We start from the raw sequence: 26,398 nt of genomic DNA on the forward strand, positions 1-26,398 counted from the left end.
TAAGGACAACCAGAATGCCCATCGACCAAGAATATGAGACTTAAATATTCGGTCAGTTGCTAATTAAATATGCTTCACTGCTAAAGATACCAGTGACACGCACATACGCAAACACGCACAAAAGCACGCGCATAGACACGAAAGCACGCACGCACACACACCCGCGCAATCACGCACACACAAACTCACACACGCACACATCATCTGGTTCATATCTTTGTCCTGGGTCGTGTAAGTGGTATTTACGGTAGCGTTCACCAGCTGCTCCGCCATAACAATATATCTCCAACAACAATGTCTCCAGAATGTGCACATATGCTGCCAGAGATCGAACATTAACGGCTGATGGTTTGAAATGAAGCCGATATAGCGACATATCGGAAACAGGAGGCCTTTTGTAAAACATGGAAAATCAGTTATTTTTAAGGTATGGTGTATAAAATATAAATTGCTTGTCACGTGATGCGAACAGTGATCCACCAGAGATGTCACGTGATAGTTACACGCACACACCTCTCTCCATCCCTTCCTCACCCCAACACACCCCACCCCCAACACACACACACAAACACTCCTCTAAGAGAGACAACTAACGGGATTGGGTGGTTAGGCTCGCTGACTTAGTTGATGCATGTCATCGTATCTCAATTGCGTGGATCGATGCTCATGATATCAATCACTGGATTGTCTGGTCCAAACTCGATTAAAATATTACTTACTCTAATATGTATAATAGGGTCACCTTAACCACTCATAGATAGTGTTAGGGGCAAGGATGGCCCTCTCGTCTAAGGCACCGCAATTAGCTGTTCAGAGTTGCGTCCCTTGGGCATGCAAGAAACCTATGATCGTAGGTTCGAATCACAGTTGGCCCCGATTATGTTTCTAGGTTTATTCAGCACCATACCTGTGTTCGTGAGTTTCACCGAAGTGATAAACGTCTGAGACCTGCATCACTTCGGCTTTCCTCCCACATTAAGCTGACACGCCGCGATATAACTTGAATACTTTTAAAAGAGAAATGTCAGAGAAGAATCTACTGTAAACAGGGAATTTTTTGCGACCGTTTTATTATTGCGAGTTTTGCGAACGAGACTCAATCGCAAAAATTAAAAACGCAAAAATAAGTATAAATGATACATACATACTTTATTCATTGCAACATGTCATCAAATGTTGAAATCATCAACGAAAACCACAAGTTACTCAATAAGTTAAAAACACAAATGAATGCAGAATGGTCACACAATACATCACAAATGCCAGTGTAAACAGACCAATTAGTGTCACTGTTACCCCTTGCAATCCCTTCCGGTCAACTTTCCGGCCAACTCAGATTAACTAGCTTCTGAGAGAAGCTGTCTATTGTTTGGTAATCGAGGGGCCATCTCAACACGGCAACTCGCAAAAATATCTCGTCGCAGTATTGTCTTTGGTGTGGTAGTCGCAATATTTTAACGGCGCAGAAATAAAGCTGTTTACAGTACATTGTTCCATCCGTTGAAGGGGCGGTCGGGTAGCCTAGTGGTTAAAGCGTTCGCTCGTCATGCCGAAGACCCGGCTTCGATTCCCGACATGGGTACATTGTCTGAAGCCCATTTCTGGTGTCCCCCGTTGTGATATTTCTGGAATATTGCTAAAAGCGGCGTAAAACCATACTCACTCACCCTAATACATACAACATCGCTACATTCCATGACTGCTGCTGTATATATGAAAACAAAACACGCTCACTCACTACATCCATTGATTCTCAACATGGAATTAATTATGCACACTCATCAATTTTTGACGACATTCTTTGGCAATGAAGGCAATAATGGAACATATATATTTTTCTAGAAAGTTTCTCTGGTCGAATTTACATCAATTATGCGGAAATAACCCCTTTCAAATACCATTTGTACACATATAACAGCTAACACATTTATTAACAATTTGAAACACAGCGTGACACCATTCGATGATGTCTTGTGTTGTCTTGAGGCTAAACACGTGGAGATTCCGGGTTAGAATTGGTCCCCAGTGCTGGTCGTAAGAGGCGACTTAATGGACTGGGTGGTCAGACTCGGTGATTTTGTTGAGGGCGTGTCATTGTGGCCTGTCGGCGTAGGTCGTTGCTTATAATATTGTAAATTGCTCCCACGATTAACATATATATATATGAACTGTTAAAACAATTAAACTGTACAATAAACTTTGAAACTTGAAAGTGTCCGAACTTGGCGGCAACCGGAACTGGATCCATGTAAGGTAAACAATTCCGGAAGTCATGTGACCCAGAATGGATGACAATGAGGCCACACCTCCGAGAGCTGTCAAACTGCGATTTAAGTCAGCATGAAATCAAATCCTAATTAAAGCTTGGAATTAAATATATAGGATCGATTCTAGAACGATGCCTGTAAACATATGTAGATAAAAACCATTGACTGTGATGGCATCATCACGCCACTTGATAATGTAAACAATCCGGTCGGAATGACCTCGGATCCCCCGGATCGCGATGACAATCGACGACTGTCAAAACATCTAAATATAGGCTGTAAACTGCAATACTTTATACGCACGACAAATCACTTGCGACTTGAGATAACTGTAACTGTAACTTGAGTAAATACGATTTTGGAATATTCCGTCGGAATGGCTGTCGGAATCACGGGACTGTCAGACGTCATCCGGACGTCACCAAAACGTCATCCGGATAACCACAAAGGAAAATAATCACTAATCCACGATCAAATACTTAGAGAGCAGGCCAAGTATTAATATAAGCCATTTAGATTAGAAGCTATACAATAAAAATCTCTTAGAATGCGAAAAATATAATTTAGCTGTGACGTAACCCTGGGACCCTACCTTGCTTGTCAAAGTCAAAATTGCCGCCTCGAAGTTCACCTTGACAGGTCTATTTTTAGGTGACGTAAGGTCACATGACACGCAAATGTGACGTCAGAAAATCCAAGATGGCGACTGTAAACATGACTGACGTGACTCGGGTTGGAATTTACTGTTATACTTGATTCTGTAATTTGGAAAAACACTGCATAAACGGTATGTCATCCTTATAACGTACAACATGATGCAGGTACCATAGTTGAACTTAGTGTGAAGGCTGGGAGTTGTTCCACTGTCATAAAAGGCTGTAAGTGTGATCCTTGAAGTACGTGTTAACCTTGCTGGAACAGGAAGTTTTGTTACAGTATCAATCACTGGATTGTCTGGTCCAGGCTCGATTAAGTACAGATCGCCGTCATATAGCTGGAACATTACCACGCCAAACAACACACACATACATGCAGGCACGCACGCAAGCACGCACGCAAGCACACACACGTTCGTAACATGGCATGAATCATTGATCTCTTGTTACGCCCTGAAACGTCAGACACCTCGCAAACGTCACGTTACGTCTAGCGTGAAACATGCCCTACGGCGGAACTGGCGTCCTTGACCTCATGTCAAAGGTTGAAGAGCGACACTCCTAGGCCATGTTAAGTCCCAAAATGAAGCTTACAAATGTCTTTTTACAATGAAACACTTCCGGTGACGTCATGCACGAACGTTCCAATGGTTCCTCGGTGAAACACGCTGGTTCAGGTCGATCCGTTTACTGTCGATCATCTGCTATTCATGTTTAGGGTCCCCGTCAACACAACATCGGATCGGGCAATATGGATACGATAACTTATATATCAAAGGGGCACAACTCTGCTGACTTAAGTATCCGCCGCCGTAGAACCGACACAAGACTTTTCACATTTCTTCAATCCTTAGCACAGTCTTTCTCCGCGGTCTGTGATAGTTCCACGTCCACTGCTGGGACTTCTTTCCAGAGCATTCCTCCATTACGACATGCTGCGTCGCGTTCACGCTCAAACAATTATTGTGTCGCCTTATCAACTTGTCCTGGAACACAGAAATAAACACTGTCAGTCAAACAGTCACCACGTCCCTCTTATTAACTTGTCCTGGAAAACAGAAGAAACAAACACGCCATGTCAAACAAGTATTGTGTCGGCGTATTAACTTGTCCTGGAACACAGAAACAAACACGATCAGTTAATCAATCACCATGTCGCCTAATTAACAAACACGGTCAGTCAAACAATTATTGTGTCGCCTTAATAACTTGTCCTGGAACACAGAAGAAGCAAACACGCCAAGTCAAACAAGTATTGTGTAGCCGTAATTAATTTGTCCCGAAACACAGAACACAGAAACAAACGGGATAAGTGAGTGAGTGAGTGGGTGAATGAGTGAGTGAGTGAGTGAGTAGATGAGTGAGTGAGTGAGTGAGTGAGTGAGTAGATGAGTGAGTGAGTGAGTGACCGGATGAGTGAGTGAGTGGATGAGTGAGTGGATGAGTGAGCGAGTGAGTGAGTGAGTGAGTGAGTGGATGAGTGAGTGGATGAGTGAGTGAGTGAATGAGTGAATGAGTGAGTGAGTGAGTGAGTGAGCTACCTTGTATTCCCAGGTGTGGTCCCGTGACCCCCAGTTGCTCTTGTAGCCAGACACACCACCATGCACACGGGCCAGACAACGGTTCAAGGACACAATCTCTCCAAGATCTGTCATGTCGAATAACTGAAATACCAAATAAAATAATATGAAATGTGTGTGTCCAATAGTGACGCAGGAACATGACATTATGGTGAATCTTATGTGGTATTCACGACGGGTAGCGGATCCTGACACGATTAATGGACGTAACTCTACACAATCAGGATTCATTCTTCAACCAAGCACTACATGAAACCAATACTTTCCCCCCGCCCTCGAAACATTTTGGAAAACCAGCAACAAGCGAAACAAAGCGGAGAGGAAATAAAATTTTAGCTTTCACTGCAAGTACGAGTAGTTGTTAGAGAGGTTTGTTTGTTTATTTGTTTGTTGTTTAACGCAGCAATATTCCAGGTATATGACGGCGGTCTGTAAATAATAGAGTCTGGATTAGACATGCCAGTGATTGACACCATGAGCATCAGTGCACGCAATCGGGACATGTATCAACAAGTCAGCAAACATGACCACCCAATCCCGTTAGTCGCCTCTTACGACAATGGGCGACCGCGTAACCTAGTAGTTAAAACGTTCGCTCGTCAAGCTGAAGAGCCTGGTTCGATTCCCCACATGGTTACAATGTGTGAAGCCCATTTCTGGTGTCCCCCGCCGTGATATTGCTGGATTATTGCTAAAAGCGGCGTAAAACCAAACTCACTCACCCACTCTTACGACAAGCATGGGTTGCTGAAGACCTATTCTGACCCGGATCTTCTCGGGTCTGTAAGAGATGTATTTGTCAGTACACCCTGATAATTCTGATACTCTTTTTGTCTCTTTGACTCTTTGTTTTCTTAATAACTTCGGCTCCAGGGGCCTTCAGTTAGCTCACCTGGGTACCCCCCTGCCCATGACAGTCAAACATGGCGGGGTGACCCCCTTCTTTGGACGTCATCATGTCGAGGCACTTTTTTGGAAAGGCTTCGTTACGTATCTGAAAAAATGGAAAATACTGATGAGGTCAAATACTGAACTTATGGATGTCACCTTCGTTATTATGAGGAACACATTAATGACTTCTCATCCATAAATTGGCATCAAGATATCTATATATTCTGTGTATCACTTCTAAATGCCATTCAAAGAGAGAATAATCGAAAATGTGCAACCAAAGTGGCACTGTTATGCTTCCGTACATGTATAAAGGCCATATCCCACAGTAGAAACCCAAATAGAAAGATTCATGCGTTGTATATTCGTATTGCAGACAAAAGATCAAAGTTCAGGGCATATAATTATTAATTTGGCTGGTTAAACTGCCCAGTTTCCATTTTAATATGTTTTCATAATCGGATGTACATTCTGTACAGTGAATACATTCTAGAAACATCACTCGCGGATAAGCCAATCCAGCCATGCTTTCGTTTGTTTCAGCAGTTAACTGTGTCATGTTCAACTGAGAGAAAAGACAGCTTCCGGTCGTCTTTAGTCACTGACTTACCTCCCCTGAATATACTCCATCTCCAGGCAAGGCCACTTCCGGGTATACGTTTTGGATGTACCAGGAGAAAGGCTTGCATCTGATTCTCTCCCTCAGCTTCAGGCGTTCAGAGACATCTCCTGGTTGCTGCGAAGCAGTAGTTAGAACGTGGGTGAAGAAAAGGTCCGGTTGGATTCACAAATTACAGGGTGTGATGAGGGTACCCATTTTGGGTATACATAAATTAAGAAATGAGCAAATGTTGAAATCAATATGATAGTTATCAGATGCGTTTGTATTGATGCGTATAGGAATTTGTTTATTTCCATACTTGCATGTTTTGGACATATAAAAAGGTAAAAATACTAATTGTACAGTTAAACCTAAAATGAGTTAAATGTGCTTATTTAAGAGGTTTTCAGAAAGTTTATTTCTAATATTTGAACACGAGATCCGGAGTAGAATAGGTCTTCAGAACCCATGCTTGCCGTAAACGGCGACTATTCTTGTCGTAAGAAGGCACTAACGGGATCGGGTGGTCAGGCTCGCTGACTTGGTTGATGCATGTCATCGTATCCCCATAATGTGGATCGATGCTCTATCACTGGATTGTCTGGTCCAGACTCGATTATTTACAGATTGCCGTCATACAGCTTCAATATTGTATTATTATCATTATTATATATAAAGACAATACACATATACACGACGTCGTATATATGTCACGTTTCTATCCTTACTCAATTTAGCCATAATGCAATTTATAAGTATGTGATAATGTCAAAAGTTCAAACCTTGCAAGTGTAAGATAGGAAACAGGTCAGCTGTTAGTCTGTTTCGCAGTCGCTGAACCATTTTATTTCCCCTTCCACCCATCCCTTACTGCTATGCTAAATGAACAAGTTTAGATTTTCCTCAGGTCCATCTGACGTGGACTTCTTTTAAATATTTAATGGACCCATGAAGATCCGGGGTGGAATAGGTCTTCAGCAACCCAAGCTTGCTGTAAAAGGCGACTATGCTTGTCGTAAAAAGCGACTAACAGGATTGTGTGGTCAGACTCGCTGACTTGGTTGATGCATGTCATCGTATCCCAATAGCGTGGATTGATGCTCATGATGTCAACCACTGGATTGTCTGGTCCAGACTCGATTATTTACAGACTGCCGTCATATAACTGGAATATTGCTGAGTACGGCGTTAAACAACAAACAAACAAACACATATTTAATGGAGTATTTTTTGTTTGTATCAAAATTAAATATTTTTAGAGATCGAACGTTAGTGTGTAATTGTCATAACAACATTTCAAAGTTTCCGCAACTTAAAATTGACATTTCCTGTGAGCCAAAATATCCCTTATCCTAATTATCCTTCGTACGGTAAGGACGATAAGGGGACAGTAGATGCTATATCTATGCGTTGGGGTTGTAACGCCGCTCTGAACAGTATTCCATTTACATCACGGCGTGTCAGCTTGAAGTGGGAGGAAAGCCCTAAGTAAAACAGTTCTCATCAGACGTTTACCACTTTGGAGAAACCCATTAGCATGGGTAGGGATATGCTGACAAACCTCGAAAAATAATCGTGGTAAACCGGGATTCGAACCTACGATCATAGGTTTCTTGCATGCCCAAGGGACGCAACTCTGAACAGCTAATTGCGGCGCCTTAGACGAGAGGGCCATCCTTGACCCTAACACTATCTATGAGGGGTTAAGGTGACGCTATTATATATATTAGAGTAATTTTCTATATAAAGACGTACGTAGCGTTCTTTACTCATCGGTCTCCTGTAGTGGCCGTAGTACTTCTTGTAGTCATCCATCCACACCTCTACAACACGGGCGTTGTTTACCTCGCCGGCCACGACGGCCCCTTCACGGAGTCCCCGGTAGCTGCTGTGGCTGTGAAACACGTGACCGACACGTGAACAGATGGGCGTCTCAATCCGCCCGCCGCACATCCAGATCTGATGAAGTATTCATGGTAGTATCGTTATCGACAGGAGAGGTAATTACGACATGGGCGTCTCAATCCGCCCGCCGCACATCCAGATCTGATGAAGTATTCATGGTAGTATCGTTATCGACAGGAGAGGTAATTACGACATTGGCGTCTCAATCCGCCCGCTGCACATCCAGATCTGATGAAGTATTCATGGTAGTATCGTTATCGACAGGAGAGGTAATTACGACATAATTATAAGCTGAGGTCCTCGTGTAATTTCACGCTGTTTCAGTATATTTTCAACCTTGATCATATGTTTGCATACCGATGACCATAAACCAAAACAGTCTTCCAAATAGAGATATCGCTTGAGGGTAAGTTTAAGAAATATCTCGTTGTACCATATGCATTGTGATGTCATCGGATAGACGGTTGTGTGTTAAAATCGTCGAAATCTGGTTCTCCCAAGGGACGCAAAACAGTAAATTGCGGTGCCTTAGAATTGGAGTGAGTGAGTGAGTGAGTGAGTGAGTGAGTGAGTGAGTGAGTGAGTTGGGTTTAACGCCGCTTTTAACAGTATTCCAGTTATACCACGGCGGGTCAGCTTAATGTGGGAGGAAAGCCCGAAGTGATACAGGTCTAAGACGTTTACCACTTTGGTGAAACCCACGAGCACGGGTATGGTGCTGACAAACCTAGAAACATAATCGGGACGAACCGGGATTCGAACCCACCATCATAGGTTTCTGCCGTGCCCAAGGGACGCAACTCTGTACAGCGAATCGTGGCGCCTTAGACGACTGGGCCACTCGTGCCCCCCGGTGCCTGAGAAGACTGCACCGCCCGCTCCCTATTGAAGTTAGTAAGGAACATAATCGATCAATGACACTAACTGAAAACAGCATTACAACTTGACAGCAGTGTTTTAAGAATTTTACAATGCATTTCCAATTTGCTTGTCTTGTGGTGGCATTTGTTAGATATAAGGGTGGGGGCAACTCCTATGACAATTCCTCTTGGCCCTGAAGAGTTGAATATCGACCCGTGAAGATCCGGGTTAGAATATGTCTTCAGCAATGTATGCTTGTCGTAAGAGGCGACTAGCGGAAAGGGGTGGTCAGGCTCACTGATTTGGTTGATGCAAGTTATCGTATCTCAATTGCGTTGGTCGATGCTCATGATATCAATCACTGGATTGTCTTTTTCAGATTCGATTATCTACATACCACTGTCATACAGCTTGAATATTGCTGAGGGCGGCGTTAAACAACAAACAAACAAAATATCAATGCATAAAATATAGGGATGAGGAAGTTGAACTTCTATATTATGAGGAACACAGCGTTTATACTCCGAAACGGTGTGTTCCTCATAATAAAGGAGTTGACATCAATAAATTCTCTTCCTTCTGTGTATCAGTTCTAAATGTTATTCAAAGACGTACAAAAAGTGAATTGCTTTACTAGAAATTCTTAAAAAATATTAGAAAAAAATACTTTGAGAATACGAGAATGTTTCACCCAAAACGATGTCACACAGTATAGACTCACCTTAAACGACATCTCGATATTCTCCCCACCCCATATTTTCATCCCAGGGTCAAATCCTCCCAGAAGATCGAAGTACTCCCTAGTGATGGAGAAGAGGCCTCCCGCCATTGCTGGGGATCTGTGATGTGTAAGAAGTTGAATGTCAAGTCGATTATGTATTACACGTAATGGTGAGGTGAGGTGAAATGGGGTTTAAAGTCGCGTCTAAGATTATTGCACTTATATAGCGACGTGCATGCACGTGTGTGTGTGTGTGTGGCTGCTTGTACTAGACCGGACTAATGCCGATTTATAGTGCCAGCACACTGGGATACAATGCATACACAGTATACTGACTCCGAGCCGACCAGTCCTTGTTTTAGCCCCTTAATGCCGAGCGCCAGACAGGGTAACAACAAGTACCATCTTTTAACGTCTTTTGGTATGACGCGGCTGGGGATCGAACTCCGGACCTTCCGCTCTCCGGGCGGACGCTCTACCACTAGACCACGGAGGCGGTCTACACGTAATGGAACCGTGTGTTATTACGTTGAGTGTATTTATCCATGAAGGTAACAGGATGAACACACCCAAACCGAATATGACCACTGGCGGTTTGGAGAATCAGGGCCGATCAAACAAGGAACGAACTCGAGACAAGGAACGAATACTTGACATGCCTCTGCATGTGTTTGTGACGGTGCAACTGGTGGGGCAGGATACGTCCACCTTTTCGCCAACGTCTGGTATCATCACTATTTGATTGTCACACACATGTCATGTATACCGTATTTAATTATAAGCCTAATTTAGGAGGACAATACTACGTAACACGGGTCGTAAATGTTTCCACTTTAGGAAACACGGTAACACGGTAACACGGTAATACAGCGCTGACAAACCAGGGTTCATGATCAGGACGGGTCGGGGATTCAAACCCATTATTTGAAACGACAAAGGAACGCAACTCTTGACATAAACCGCCGCCTTTGATCCTATGATGAAAGCAAGCTGTCAATTGATTCAATTTGTGTGTACAAATGCACATCGATACATAACAAAACTAAATATATCACCTGACAGGCTCCAGCTTGCTCTTCCTCCGTTTCTTCTCTCTTGGGGGCTGAAGTCGCCAGCCAAACTGGAGTGTCGGGAACTCCACCACCCCCACCAACACAGCTGGCCCCACACCAATGCCGAAGTTGTTCTTGTCGATGCTGTCAATACAGGGCGTGGTCACCACCTTGGGGTCCGTGGCTAGAGGGGTCAGCAGGGGCTCCAGCCACCCTGAAGTCATAATGACGACGCTTGTATTTCTACTTAATACATAGTGAAGTAAACTGACACATCTTGATGTAAACTGACACACCTTGATGTAAACTGACACAAAATGATGTAAACTGACACAAAATGATGTAAATCGACACACAATGATGTAAACTGACACACAACGATGTAAACTGACACACAACGATGTAAACAGGCACACGATGATGTGAACTGACACACAACGATGTAAAATGACACAATGATGTAAACTGACACACAATGATGTAAAATGACACACGACGATGTAAAATGACACACAATGATGTAAAATGACACACAACGATGTAAAATGACACACAATGATGTAAACTGACACACCTTGATGTAAACTGACACACCTTGATGTAAAGTGACACACAATAATGTAAATTGACACACAGTGATGTAAACTGACACACAACGATGTAAACTGACACACCTTGATGTAAACTGACACACAATGATGTAAATTGACACACAATGATTTAAACTGACACACAACGATGTAAACTGACACACCTTGATGTAAACTGACACACAATGATGTAAACTGACACACAACGATGTAAACGGACACACACCGATGTAAAATGACACACAATGATGTAAACTGACACACAACGATGTAAACTGACACACAATGATGTAAAATGACACACAATGATGTAAACTGACACACCTTGTTGTAAACGGGCACACAATGATGTAAACTGACACACCTTGATGTAAACTGACACACAATGATGTAAACTGACAAACAACGATGTAAAATGACACACAATGATGTAAACTGACACACCTTGATGTAAACTGACACACAATGATGTAAACGGACACATAGGGTTTATGAACATGACGGTGTACAGTTTCAGTAACTCTAGAACAATACAAGTCTGCCCAGCCATCCACATTACCTGGGAAACATTCACAGTGAGAGTCCAGGAATGTGATGACGGGCGCCGTGGTGTAGTTGTAGCCCAGCGTCCTCGCCACCATCAGCCCCAGCCCCTTTGAGGCTCGGACTATCTGCACCTTGGGGAACCGAGCCATGTACACGTCCAGCGGCCTGCCCAGAAAATCTGGAAATGGAGAATCCGTATACTTACTCGATTCTGATTGGTTAATCAGAGGTTTTAAACCGCAGTTTCAACACAGCTGACCGCTGACGGCGATCTGACGGCCGCATTACCGCGAATGTTATTGTAGGAAAATACTCTGTTCTTAAACATTATCGGTACTGGCATTTTGAAATAATTGTATAATGTAGGTTACAAATGCCAAAGTATGGTTCCTAGAATAATCAAATTATGTGTGGCGGTGCGTTTGAATAATAAATCTTGCATGATTCAATCCAACTCTCTCTCTCGCTCTCTCTCTCTCTCTATCTCTCTCTCTCTCTCTCTCTCTCTCTCTCTCTCTCACACACACACACACACACACACACACACACACACACACACACACACACACACACAACCATTATTGCCTGTCACGAACAGTGCACCTACCCCATGACGAGCCATCGTCGACGAGGATCACCTCCTTCACCAGGTGCGGTGGGGTGTTGTCATGGATACTGTGAACCAGCCTTAGCAACGTTGACCACGCCTCGTTGACGAAACAGATGATGATGCTGGTCTGGGGGAGACCGGCGGAGGAGTAACGCTCGGCACAGCTACATTGTGGGAGTAAATGTATTATTGTACCGAAGACATGAAAATACATGAACATTTCCGAAGCAAGTGTTTGTTTGTTTGTTGTTTGTTGTTTAACGCCGCACTCAGCAATACTCCAACTACATGACGGCGGTCTGTAAATAATAGAGTGTTAACCAGACAATCCAGGGACTGACATCATGAGCATCGATCCACGCAATTGGGATACGATGACATGCAAAAACCAAGTCAGTGAGTCTGACCACACGATCCCGATAGTCGCCTCTTACGACAAGCATAGTCGCCTCTTATGACAAGCATGGGTTGCTGATTCTAATTCGGATCTTCATGGGTCGTTCGTTCGTTCGTTCGTGAGTGAGTGTTTAACGCCGTAATCCGGCTTCTAACTAATTTAAGCGCGTTATAACTGTAGTTCGTTATAAGTACATATGCAGCATTACTAAAGCAAGTAGTCGGGACCAAAAAGTAAGTTCGTTATTTCCGTCAGTTCGTTATAAGCGTGTTCGTTATAACCGTAGTTTACTGTATGTCATGGCGACATGTAAATGATCAATGAAATGAAGAGTTCCTGGACAAAGACAAGCACAAATTAATTTGACCTTAGGTTTTGGATGATGTAATTATAAAAAAAGAATATTGTGCGCCTGGAAAAATACTAAACCCATCTATCTGGAAATTAATCGAATCGTGAATCCATGAAAACATTTATTTGTAAATATGTTATTTACAACCATGGATACGTAATATGAAACACCGTATGTGAAAAAGTCATTTGTAAACCGTGCTTCTGTAAACCCCGTATCCGTAAATCACCAGGCCCGTAAAGATCCGGGGTAGAAATAGGTCTTCAGCAACCAATGCTTGCCGTAAAAGGTGACTATGCTTGTCGTAAAATGCGACTAACGGGATCGGGTGGTCAGGCTCGCTGACTTGGTTGATGCATGTCATCGATCCCAATTGCGTGGATCGATGCTCATGATATAAATACTGGATTGTCTGGTCCAGACTCGATTATTTACAGACCGCCGTCATATAGCTGGAATATTGCTGAGTTTGGCGTTAAACAACAAACAAACCAACCAACGTAAATCAACCTTCCAAACCAATCATCTGGATCCCTCACCCCTCAAGCCTTGGATCTCTCAGTCTCCGTCTCACGCCGATGATGTTGCTGACGTATTCGTTCATGGCGTTCTTTCTGAAGGCAGTGTCATATTTCTTGAGCTCCTCTGGGGGTAATCTTTGAGGGTCTATTTTAAACGCTTTACCGCCATCGCCTACAAGATATAATTTTTCCATAAGTATAACGTCATCTTCCCGACGTTAGGGAGTTAACTGACTGTAAAAGTGGAAGTTGGACTTTTAAAGTCAGTTAACTCCCTTGCCTCGGGGAGATGGTATAACATTGAATTTCACCATTCAAATCTAAGTTATTAAGAAATCAAGCTCCTACCTCTAGCTCGTAGAAATGGTTATAAAACTAGTTTTTCCAGCTGATCTCTCACACAGTGATTTTCATATAACCATGTGCAGAGGGTAAGTGCGTGAGTGAGAGAGAGAGGTTTTACGCGGGGTTTAGCAGTACTGCAATATGACATCTTCCCGAGGCAAGAGAGTTAACTGACTCTAAAAGTCCAGTTTCCACCCTTGCCGAACTAGGCTAGAATTCCTGGGCTCGATCGTAGCGCCACCAGTGGCTATTACGAGTCGTGTCCTTTCTATGCCTCTCCTATTGACCAATCAGATTCAACCTCTCGTGTCACATGCATTTGCTTCAAACAAAACGGTGGCGCCCACTCAAGACGATCTGATCGATAATCAAGATCTTACATCGCGAAGTGCATCAAATCACGTGAGCACCTTGATTAAAAACATGAAAAGATTTAGAAAATATCTGTTGACAACGAGTTAGTGGTGCACATGCTTTGCAAATCCTGCAGTCAACCGAAATCTGCATGACACTTTACGAACCGGATTTCGATTTCGGTGAGCGATTTTGATTTGACTATGCATAGACTCGTTAGTCCAGCCAAAAAGTAACACCATAATACGAGCCTAGTTCGGCAAGGGTGGACACTGGACTTTTATAGTCAGTTAACTCTCTTGCCTCGTGAAGATGCAATATGACGATGGGGGACGCCAGATGTTCATTTGGATTGATTTGTGATCTTTAATCATAATGTCCATAATGAAATAGTTGAATGTATACTCGAAATTGAAATATCTGTCGGCAACCTCAAGCTTAATTATCTTGGCGATGTACATTTTCGTTCAGATTGTCTTGACTGGGCGCCGCCATTTTGTTTGAAGCCAATAGAGGGGACATAACTCTTATAGCCATTGGTGGCGCTACGATCGAGTCTGGAAATTCCAGCCTAGTTCGGCAAGGGTGGAAACTAGACTTTTATAGTCAGTTAACTCACTTGCCTCGGGAAGATAGGCGATGTAGTAACCTGTTTATTGTTGTTTAATGCCCCCACGCAGCATTATTCCAGCATCATTATTCCAGCTATATGCCGACGGTCTGTAAGTAATCATGTCTTGACCAGACAATCCTTAGCCTTTAGTTGGGATTGAAAGAAGACAAGAAAAACAAGTAATTATGGCGATGTGATCTTGTGTTGACAGACTGTAACGTACCAGCATTTGTAATATTGAATAGTTGTCGCACAACATCAAAGTCTGGTTCATTAGGCATTGGTTCAGGAGGCAAATCACCTCTGAACACAACAGTAGCGTTGCCGGCGTCATCTTTAACGTTCCTCTTAACGTCGCCTACTCCGGCTTTCTTGGACAAATACGCCTTGTGCACTTTGTCGTCCCCGTGACGCTTTGCGGGGTCCTCCCTTCCTGTCGCTATTCTGTATTCCTCCTTTGGAAAGACGTCTCCCCTGATCCTCGGCCAGGACGATCCTTCACCCTCCATGTGTGTCCACATCAGGAACAGGCAAGTCATTCCAACCCACAGAAACACAACTGTCAGAAAGTACACGCCTTGTCTGCGCCGAAAACTTGATAGCATTTTGAGGATGAACATGAATGCCCTGACGACGACGATGGAAAAACCTGAGTGTTATAATAAAAAAAACAAATGAAATTTCATTGCTGAGGTAAGTCTACGCAATACAGGTTTAGGTTTGTCATTACAGGTGTGGGGGTTAGTCATTGCAAGTGTGGGGGTTTGTCATTACAGGTGTGGGAGTTTGTCATTTCAGGTGTGGGGGTTAGTCATTGCAGGTGTGGGGGTTAGTCATTGCAGGTGTGGGGGTTTGTCATTGCAGGTGTGGGGGTTTTCATTACAGGTATGAAGGTTTGTCTTTACAGGTGTGGGGGTTTAGACATTACAATTGTGGGGGTTTGTCATTACAGTGGTGGGGATTTGTCATTACAGGTGGACGGATTATCCTGATTTTTTTTACCTATGAGAGAAAATCTCCCGTGGTCCAAAAGCAAAGAGATTTTTTGGCGTGTGATGAGATTTTGCTTTATTTCAGAGACATTTCATCTTCACACTGGAATCTGTATTTGATTTTCGGTAATTGTGGTGACTCTAATAATGTTGCAAGTAATATTACCAGATTATATAGATATATCCTCGGATATCCTACTTTCGAACATTAGTTATTCCACTGCGAATACATGTATTTATAAATATTAGCATTAGTATTAAGAAAACATTACATGTGTCTACTTTAGGAGAAATTACACTTATTTTTATGTATTTCTGTTCATTGTCGACTTGATGGGGAATTATTCGCGAGGACAATTATAGATAATTTAGGAGGCATGTTTACCACCATCAGCTGTTCATTTCGTTGGCATACAGGAGACAATCTGCAGTTATCAAATTTCGACAATGTGTGTTTAGATCTTAACTCAATAAATTTAGAGTGATGACATGAAACCGCGACTGTTGATGCGTTCTGTTGTATTTTTGTTGTTGTTGTTGTTGTTTAACGCCGCACTCAGCAATATTCCAGCTATATGACGGCGGTCTGTAAAATAATCGAGTCTGGACCAGACTATCCAGTGATTGACATCATGAGCATCGATCCAGGCAATTGGGATCGATGACATGTATCAACCAAGTCAGCGAGCCTGACCACCCGATCCCGTTAGTCCCGACAAACATAGTCGCCTTTTACAGTAAGTATGGGTTGCTGAAGACCTATTCTACCCCGGAATCTTCACGGGTCCGTTTTGTTGTAGGTGTGGCGATGACACACAAGGGACTATTATTAGGGCGTATCAGGGATACGAACAAATGATTAGCCTACTGCGGTGCGTCAGACCACTGGGTCACTCAGTGGAGGTCAGGGCACCTGTACCACTGTAACGAAAACGCACCGAACAAGGACTGCTGTAGACAGGTTTACGGTGACGGAAGACACAGCTGTGACCAGTCCGGGGTCACCCTGACCTACAATGTCAGGATACCTCCCACTATCGATCGACCCGTGAAGACCCGCTGACTTGGTTGATGCATGTCATCGTGGATCGATGCTCATGAAGTCACTCACTGGATTGTCTGGTCCAGACTCAATCATTTACAGACCGCTGTCAAATAGCTGGAATATTGCTGAGTGCGGCGTTAAACAACAAACAAACAAACAAACCCACTATCGATCACTGGTTTCACTGATCAAGACTCCATTGCCCGCTGTGATACATACTGATGACAAAGGAATACAATCTCTCACCTGATTTAACGAACCCCGTTGTGCTACTAGAAACAAAATAAAGGCATGGTGTAATGAAATTTTTAATAGAATTATCATAAGCAATTGTTCGGAATACATACCTAAAACAAGTCTATCCGGCCACGCGTCCTCCTCGCGTCACAGTGGCGTCAACGTCGCCATTCCGACCCCAGTACAACAAACGGATGATTCACTGAGGTAAACTTAATACTGTCTATCAACACGGATGCCCATGCTGCGTCGACTAAACATAACCTTATAATTCACCAGAACTCACTAACCTAATTTGTCTATGAGAACAGCAACGCAGCCACGGCTAAGAAGAGCGTTGCTGTACCGTAGTCTCATCAATAAAGGGCGTGTCCTCCACGTGTTACTTGCACGATGATGGATTGCTTCTGAAAATTGATTTTATTAGCACGAACAGTACACGATTCTAGGAATAATACACTCTGAGTTTATTGATGTTAGGTGAGTGTTTATGGTTTTACGCCGCTTTTAGCAATATTCCAGCAATATCACGGCGGGGGACACCGAAAAAAGGGCTTCACACATTTTACCCATGTCGGGAATCGAACCCGGATCTTCGACGTGACGAGCGAACGCTTTAACCACTAGGCTACCCAACCGTCCTTATTGATGTTTAGAAACAAGAGGCGCCGATGATAATTCATTACCTATGTTGGGCCGTGGAAAACTATATTACCTATATTGGCCCGTGGAAGACAATGTTACCTGTATTGGCCCGTGGAAGACTATATTACCTGTATTGGCCCATGGAATACTATATTTCCTGTATTGGCCCATGGAAGACTATATTACCTGTATTGGCCAGTGGAAAACTATATTACCTGTATTGGCCAGTGGAAGACTATATTACCTGTATTGGCCCATGGAATACTATATTACCGATATTGGCCCATGGAAGACTATATTACCTGTATTGGCCAGTGGAAGACTATATTACCTGTATTGGCCCATGGAATACTATATTACCTGTATTGGCCCATGGAAGACTATATTACCTGTATTGGCCAGTGGAAAACTATATTACCTGTATTGGCCCATGAAGGACTATAGTACATGTATTGGCCCATGGAAGACTATATTACCTGTATTGGCCCATGGAAGACTATATTACCTATATTGGCCTGTGGAACGTAACAACAAAACAGGTAAACAAATTAGGTCAGAGTGCGTGGCACAGCCGGGCTATCGACCACCAGCAAAGCTGTTCAACTCTTCTTTAGAAAATGTCCGGTATTGATTCAGCCATATTTGAAGTGTCTGCAGTACAAATGATATTTTCACATTAAGCCATTGGACGCATCCATAAATAACGATGAGTGTGTGAGTGAGTGAGTTAGGTTTAAGCCACTTTCAGCAATATTCCAGCAATATCAGGGCGTGGGACACCAGAAATGAGATTCACACATTTTTACAACACGAGCGTGTGAAATACCCTTTTTTCACAAATGGTTGTCATTTTCTGCTAAAAAGTAATTACTACACGCACGTGCGTTTAAGAAAATAAGCCAGTTTCTTTTTGTTTGTCATATGCTTTCATGTTTTCAAGGTTTTCGATATATGCCTTACAATATATTTTAGGCATACAGAAGGAATACTTGGTGCGTTGTGCTGTACGGTAGTGTCCAACAGCTGTTCCGCTGTATCAATGATTCAGCGATGATGTGAGACACATACGTTACCAGATCGAAGAAGCTATAACAATGGAATGCCTGTTACGGTCTCCTTATAAGCAAGGTTAATATTTTGAGTAGGATGTGAAGAAGAACCTTATTTATAAGTGTATAAAACGAGCTCACAAAACAGATGTCACTTTTTAAAGGTGGGGTTAAATGGAGTTTAACGTCGAGTTCAAGATTATGGCACTTGGATAGCGTGCGTGCGTGCGTGCGTGCATGCGTGCATGCGTGCATGCGTGCGTACCTTCTTGTACCAGTGCTTGTTTTATCCCATAATGCCGAGCACCAGGGCAGAGCAACAACAAGTACCATCCTTTAACGTGTTTTTGTATGACGCGGTAAAGACTCGCACCACCGACCTGACCCGTGAAGGTCCGGGTTGGAATAGGTCTTCAGCACCCCATGCTTGCCGTAAAAGGCGACTAGAAAGATAATTGTCGAAATAGGTGAATAACGGGTGGTCAGGCTCGCTGACTTGGTTGATGCATGTCATCGATCCCAATTGCGTGGATCGATGCTCATGATGTCAACTTACTGGATTGTCTGGTCCAGATTAGATTAGTTTCAGACCGCCATCATAAAGCTTGAACATTGCTGAGTGCGGCGTTAAACAAACAAACAAACAAACAAACAAACAAACAAACCACCGACCTTCCGCTCTCCGGGCGGAAGCTTTATCCACTAGACTATGGAGGCGGTCCATTTCTTAAACTCTTTTCATGACTCTTTTGTTCTGTTTGTTGCTTAAAGCTACAACATTCCATCTATACGACGGTTATCGAATAATCGAGTCTCGACCAGAAAATCCAGTGATTGAATCATGAGCATCGATCTACGCAGTAGGGGTGCGACATGCAATGAGTCTGACAACCCGATCCCGTTAGTTTGCTCATACGACAATTGCTTGCCAGGGACCAGTACTGTAACCCGGAATTCCTACGAGTGTTCGTTATCATCGTATTTTGATATCGATATTCTGGCCACAAAATAAGTGTAAATGTGTCGTGACTCTTCACTTATTTATTAGGGAATATATTACGTAGATATCCTTCTCCTCTTCCAAACAAGGGGGCCCAGGTGGCCCAGTCGTCTAAGGCGCCGCGATACGATGTGAAGAGTTGCGTCCCTTTGGCAGGTCAGAAGCCTATAATCGTGCGTTCGAATCCCTCTTCGCCATGATTATGTTTCTAGGTTTGTCAGCACCATATCCGTGCTCGTGGGGTCACCGAAGTCGTAAACGTCCGAATCCTGCATCACTTCGGGCTTTCCTCCAACATCAAGCTGACGCGCCGTGATACAACTGGAATACTGCTATTAGCGGCGTTAAATTAAACTCAACTTACTTACTCTTATCACGAGTGTATCTTGTATAGACCTCCTGCCCCAACCAAGGAGCATATCCATTATACACCTGCTTTGACCTGAGATTATCCCGTGTATGGACCTCCTGCGCCAACCATTGACCTACTGTTCCAAAGGAGGTGTATATCGTATGTAAACCTCCCGCTCCAACCGGGCAGTACATGTTATACAGACCTCCTTCTCCGACCCGGGATTACATGCTACACAGACCTCCTTCGTGGACCCGGGATTACACGCTACACAGACCTCCTTCGTGGACCCGGGATTACATGCTACACAGACCTCCTTCGTGGACCCGGGATTACATGCTACACAGACCTCCTTCGTGGACCCGGGATTACATGCTACACAGACCTCCTTCTCCGACCCGCGATTACATGGTTTATAGACCTCCTTCTCCGACCCGGGATTACATGCTACACAGACCTTCTCCGACCCAGGATTACATGTTATTCAGACCTCCTTCTGCGATCTGAGGTTATATGTAATATAGACCTTCTTCTGCGACCTGGGGGCACGGGTGGCCCAGTCGTCTAAAGCGCCGCGATTCGCTGTGCAGAGTTGCGTTCTTTGGGCACGCCAGAAACCTATGATTGTGGGTTCGAATCCCGGTTCGACCCGATTATGTTTCTAGGTTTGTCAGCACCATACCCGTGCTCGTGGGTTTCACCGAAGTGGTAAACTTCTGAGACCTGCATCACATCGGGCTTTCCTCCCACATTAAGCTGACACGCCGCGATATAACTGGAATACTGTTAAAAGCGGCGTTAAACCCAACTCACTCACTCCCTCTTCTGCGACCTGCAAATATATCTCCTTCTCCGACCTGGGATCATATGCTAGAGAGCTCTCCTTCTCCGACCTGTCACTTCAATACAAAATGAAAAGGTTCTGTTTCAAATATGATCTTGCAATCTAAGTTAAAGCTGCCTATGTGAATGTAGGGGACACATGTGGCCCTGTTGTCCAAGGTGCAACAGTTCGTATGATCCTTGATCACATGTTCGAATCCCGCTTTGCACTGAATATGTTTTTAGGTTTGTCACTTGTGCTCCTGGGTTTCAACAGGGTGACAAATGTCCAAGACCTGCATCACTTCCTCCTACACCAACCCACATTGTCGTTGTAATATTATTGAAATCCTATTCAAATATACCGTATTCAACGTAATAAGCGCCCAGGGCGTTCTCAAAATTAGAAATAGGGGGCTCTTATTAGAATATTTTTTTGGTGGAAAAAACAGTTGAAAGATAAATTTCGTGGTTTATGCGGAGGGCCTGACAGTTTATATACGACAGATATATTTTTCCAGAAGTTAACTTCCCATAATTAAGGGTGCATATAACACACGAGTGCGTATTATACACGAATAAATAAATCTTGTGTACATTGATCAATCGGAAGGGGTGCTAATTGGGATTGTTCACTTGCCAATATATTAGCAAATATCGCCGTGGGCGCTTTTAACAGCGGGGCGCTTATTACGTCGAATACTTTAACTGAAATACTGTTTGCTCACTTACTCTTCCAATGTAGTGCAGAGTGTGTGGTAGTCTTGCATACCTTAGACCGGGTTCAATTCCTCACTTTGGTCCGCTTATATTGCTGGAATATTGCTTGAAAATCGAGGATTCCTGGTAATGGGTCTCATCTGGAGGATGTACGACAAACTTTATCTGACCTGCAGCCCGCACCCAGGTCAGTCTTCATTCAAGCATCCGAGGCATCTAGAGAACTGCCACCCAGGACTTTCCACTACATGCATCTGTAGAACCACCACCTAGGACAGTGTTCCACTACAGCCATCTGTGGAATCACCACCCAGGACAGTGTTCCACTACATGCATCTGTAGATACTGCACCCAGGACAGTGTTCCACTACAGCCATCTGTAGAACCACCACCTAAGACAGTGTTCCACTACAGGCATCTGTAGAACCACCACCTAAGACAGTGTTCCACTGCAGGCATCTGTAGAACCACCACCTAAGACAGTGTTCCACTACAGGCATCTGTAGAACCACCACCCAGGACAGTGTTCCACTACAGACAACTGTAGAACCACCACCCAGGACAGTGTTCCACTACAGGCATCTGTAGAACCTCCACCCAGGGCAGTGTTCCACTACAGGCATCTGTAGAACCACCACCCAGGACAGTGTTCCACTACATGCATCTGTAGATACTGCACCCAGGACAGTGTTCCACTACAGCCATCTGTAGAACCACCACCTAAGACAGTGTTCCACTACAGACAACTGTAGAACCACCACCTAAGACAGTGTTCCACTGCAGGCATCTGTAGAACCACCACCTAAGACAGTGTTCCATTGCAGGCATCTGTAGAACCTCCACCTAAGACAGTGTTCCACTACAGGCATCTGTAGAACCTGCACCCAGGACAGTGTTCCACTCCAGCCATCTGTAGAACCACCACCTAAGACAGTGTTCCACTGCAGGCATCTGTAGAACCACCACCTAAGACAGTGTTCCACTACAGGCATCTGTAGAACCACCACCCAGGACAGTGTTCCACTACAGACAACTGTAGAACCACCACCCAGGACAGTGTTCCACTACAGGCATCTGTAGAACCTCCACCCAGGACAGTGTTCTACTGAAGGCATCTGTAGAACCACCACCCAGGACAGTGTTCCACTACATGCATCTGTAGATACTGCACCCAGGACAGTGTTCCACTACAGCCATCTGTAGAACCACCACCTAAGACAGTGTTCCACTACAGCCATCTGTAGAACCACCACCTAAGACAGTGTTCCACTACAGACAACTGTAGAACCACCACCTAAGACAGTGTTCCACTGCAGGCATCTGTAGAACCACCACCTAAGACAGTGTTCCATTGCAGGCATCTGTAGAACCTCCACCTAAGACAGTGTTCCACTACAGGCATCTGTAGAACCTGCACCCAGGACAGTGTTCCACTCCAGCCATCTGTAGAACCACCACCTAAGACAGTGTTCCACTGCAGGCATCTGTAGAACCACCACCTAAGACAGTGTTCCACTACAGGCATCTGTAGAACCACCACCCAGGACAGTGTTCCACTACAGACAACTGTAGAACCACCACCCAGGACAGTGTTCCACTACAGGCATCTGTAGAACCTCCACCCAGGGCAGTGTTCTACTGAAGGCATCTGTAGAACCACCACCCAGGATAGTGTTCCACTACATGCATCTGTAGATACTGCACCCAGGACAGTGTTCCACTACAGCCATCTGTAGAACCACCACCTAAGACAGTGTTCCACTACAGACAACTGTAGAACCACCACCTAAGACAGTGTTCCACTGCAGGCATCTGTAGAACCACCACCTAAGACAGTGTTCCATTGCAGGCATCTGTAGAACCTCCACCTAAGACAGTGTTCCACTACAGGCATCTGTAGAACCTGCACCCAGGACAGTGTTCCACTCCAGCCATCTGTAGAACCACCACCTAAGACAGTGTTCCACTACAGGCATCTGTAGAACCTGCACCCAGGGCAGTGTTCCACTCCAGCCATCTGTAGAACCTCCACCCAGGGCAGTGTTCCACTACAGGCATCTGTAGAACCTCCACCGAGAACAGTGTTCCACTACAGACATCTATAGAACCTCCACCCAGGACAGTGTTCCACTACAGGCATCTGTAGAACCTCCACCGAGAACAGTGTTCCACTACAGGCATCTGTAGAACCTCCACCGAGAACAGTGTTCCACTACAGGCATCTGTAGAACCACCACCTAAGACAGTGTTCCACTACAGGCATCTGTAGAACCACCACCTAAGACAGTGTTCCACTGCAGGCATCTGTAGAACCACCACCTAAGACAGTGTTCCACTACAGGCATCTGTAGAACCACCACCCAGGACAGTGTTCCACTACAGACAACTGTAGAAGCACCACCCAGGACAGTGTTCCACTACAGGCATCTGTAGAACCTCCACCCAGGGCAGTGTTCTACTGAAGGCATCTGTAGAACCACCACCCAGGACAGTGTTCCACTACATGCATCTGTAGATACTGCACCCAGGACAGTGTTCCACTACAGCCATCTGTAGAACCACCACCTAAGACAGTGTTCCACTACAGACAACTGTAGAACCACCACCTAAGACAGTGTTCCACTGCAGGCATCTGTAGAACCACCACCTAAGACAGTGTTCCATTGCAGGCATCTGTAGAACCTCCACCTAAGACAGTGTTCCACTACAGGCATCTGTAGAACCTGCACCCAGGACAGTGTTCCACTCCAGCCATCTGTAGAACCACCACCTAAGACAGTGTTCCACTACAGGCATCTGTAGAACCTGCACCCAGGGCAGTGTTCCACTCCAGCCATCTGTAGAACCTCCACCCAGGGCAGTGTTCCACTACAGGCATCTATAGAACCTCCACCCAGGGCAGTGTTCCACTACAGGCATCTGTAGAACCTCCACCGAGAACAGTGTTCCACTACAGACATCTATAGAACCTCCACCCAGGACAGTGTTCCACTACAGGCATCTGTAGAACCTCCACCGAGAACAGTGTTCCACTACAGGCATCTGTAGAACCTCCACCGAGAACAGTGTTCCACTACAGGCATCTGTAGAACCACCACCTAAGACAGTGTTCCACTACAGGCATCTGTAGAACCTCCACCTAAGACAGTGTTCCACTACAGACATCTATAGAACCTCCACCCAGGGCAATGTTCCACTACAGGCATCTGTAGAACCACCTCCTAAGACAGTGTTCCACTACAGGCATCTGTAGAACCTCCACCCAGGACAGTGTTCCACTGCAGGCATCTGTAGAACCATCTCCTAAGACAGTGTTCCACTACAGGCATCTGTAGAACCTCCACCCAGGACAGTGTTCCACTACAGGCATCTGTAGAACCACCACCTAAGACAGTGTTCCACTACAGACATCTGTAGAACCTCCACCTAAGACAGTGTTCCACTGCAGGCATCTGTAGAACCACCACCTAAGACAGTATTCCACTACAGACATCTGTAGAACCTCCACCCAGGACAGTGTTCCACTGCAGGCATCTGTAGAACCACCTCCTAAGACAGTGTTCCACTACAGGCATCTGTAGAACCTCCACCCAGGAGAGTGTTCCACTGCAGGCATCTGTAGAACCACCTCCTAAGACAGTGTTCCACTGCAGGCATCTGTAGAACCACCTCCTAAGACAGTGTTCCACTACAGGCATCTATAGAACCTCCACCCAGGAGAGTGTTCCACTGCAGGCATCTGTAGAACCACCTCCTAAGACAGTGTTCCACTACAGGCATCTGTAGAACCTCCACCCAGGACAGTGTTCCACTACAGGCATCTGTAGAACCACCACCTAAGACAGTGTTCCACTACAGACATCTGTAGAACCTCCACCTAAGACAGTGTTCCACTGCAGGCATCTGTAGAACCACCACCTAAGACAGTGTTCCACTACAGACATCTGTAGAACCTCCACCTAAGACAGTGTTCCACTACAGACATCTATAGAACCTCCACCCAGGGCAGTGTTCCACTACATGCATCTGTAGAACCACCACCTAGGACAGTGTTCCACTACAGCCATCTGTAGAACCACCACCTAAGACAGTGTTCCACTACAGGCATCTGTAGATACTGCACCCAGGACAGTGTTCCACTACAGGCATCTGTAGAACCACCATCCAGGACAGTGTTCCACTACAGGCATCTGTAGAACCACCACCTAAGACAGTGTTCCACTACAGGCATCTGTAGAACCACCATCCAGGACAGTGTTCCACTACAGGCATCTGTAGAACCACCACCTTAGACAGTGTTCCACTACAGGCATCTGTAGAACCACCACCCAGGACAGTGTTCCACTACAGGCATCTGTAGAACCACCACCACCTAAGACAGTGTTCCACTACAGGCATCTGTAGAACCTCCACCTAAGACAGTGTTCCACTACAGGCATCTGTAGAACCACCACCTAAGACAGTGTTCCACTACAGGCATCTGTAGAACCACCACCTAAGACAGAGTTCCACTACAGGCAACTGTAGAACCACCACCTAAGACAGTGTTCCACTACAGGCATCTGTAGAACCACCACCTAAGACAGAGTTCCACTACAGGCAACTGTAGAACCACCACCTAAGACAGTGTTCTACTGGAGGCATCTCCCAACAAAACAAATCCAGGAAAGAGTG

The 26,398-nt window shown here is 44.7% G+C and overlaps 1 protein-coding gene across 1 annotated transcript; it reads right to left on the reverse strand.

The window, feature by feature from the left end:
- Positions 1–1,176: 1,176 nt before the first annotated feature.
- Positions 1,177–15,503, reverse strand: LOC139464379 (polypeptide N-acetylgalactosaminyltransferase 1-like). The gene is made up of 11 exons (XM_071245909.1): positions 15,086–15,503; positions 13,569–13,722; positions 12,278–12,444; positions 11,684–11,848; positions 10,538–10,748; positions 9,483–9,600; positions 7,751–7,954; positions 6,005–6,130; positions 5,396–5,497; positions 4,465–4,587; positions 1,177–3,909 (listed from the first exon to the last, which is right to left on the reverse strand). Exons 1-11 carry the CDS (start codon positions 15,480–15,482, stop codon positions 3,757–3,759), a joined length of 1,920 nt encoding a protein of 639 aa, XP_071102010.1. The 5' UTR covers positions 15,483–15,503; the 3' UTR covers positions 1,177–3,756.
- Positions 15,504–26,398: the final 10,895 nt, after the last annotated feature.

The sequence above is a fragment of the Haliotis cracherodii genome, unplaced genomic scaffold (genome assembly GCF_022045235.1).
Source record: "Haliotis cracherodii isolate W230 unplaced genomic scaffold, xgHalCrac1.p SCAF_17, whole genome shotgun sequence".
Classification (NCBI taxonomy): Eukaryota; Metazoa; Mollusca; class Gastropoda; order Lepetellida; family Haliotidae; genus Haliotis; species Haliotis cracherodii.

Excerpts from the sequence above, each read along its gene's own strand:
- LOC139464379 (XM_071245909.1), bottom strand. The coding sequence starts at position 15,482 with ATGTTCATCCTCAAAATGCTATCAAGTTTTCGGCGCAGACAAGGCGTG. Across the intron at positions 7,955-9,482 it reads ATATCGAGATGTCGTTTAAG|ATCTGGATGTGCGGCGGGCG; the intron begins GTGAGTCTATAC and ends ATACTTCATCAG. Across the intron at positions 6,131-7,750 it reads CGATGAGTAAAGAACGCTAC|CAACCAGGAGATGTCTCTGA; the intron begins GTACGTCTTTAT and ends ACTGCTTCGCAG.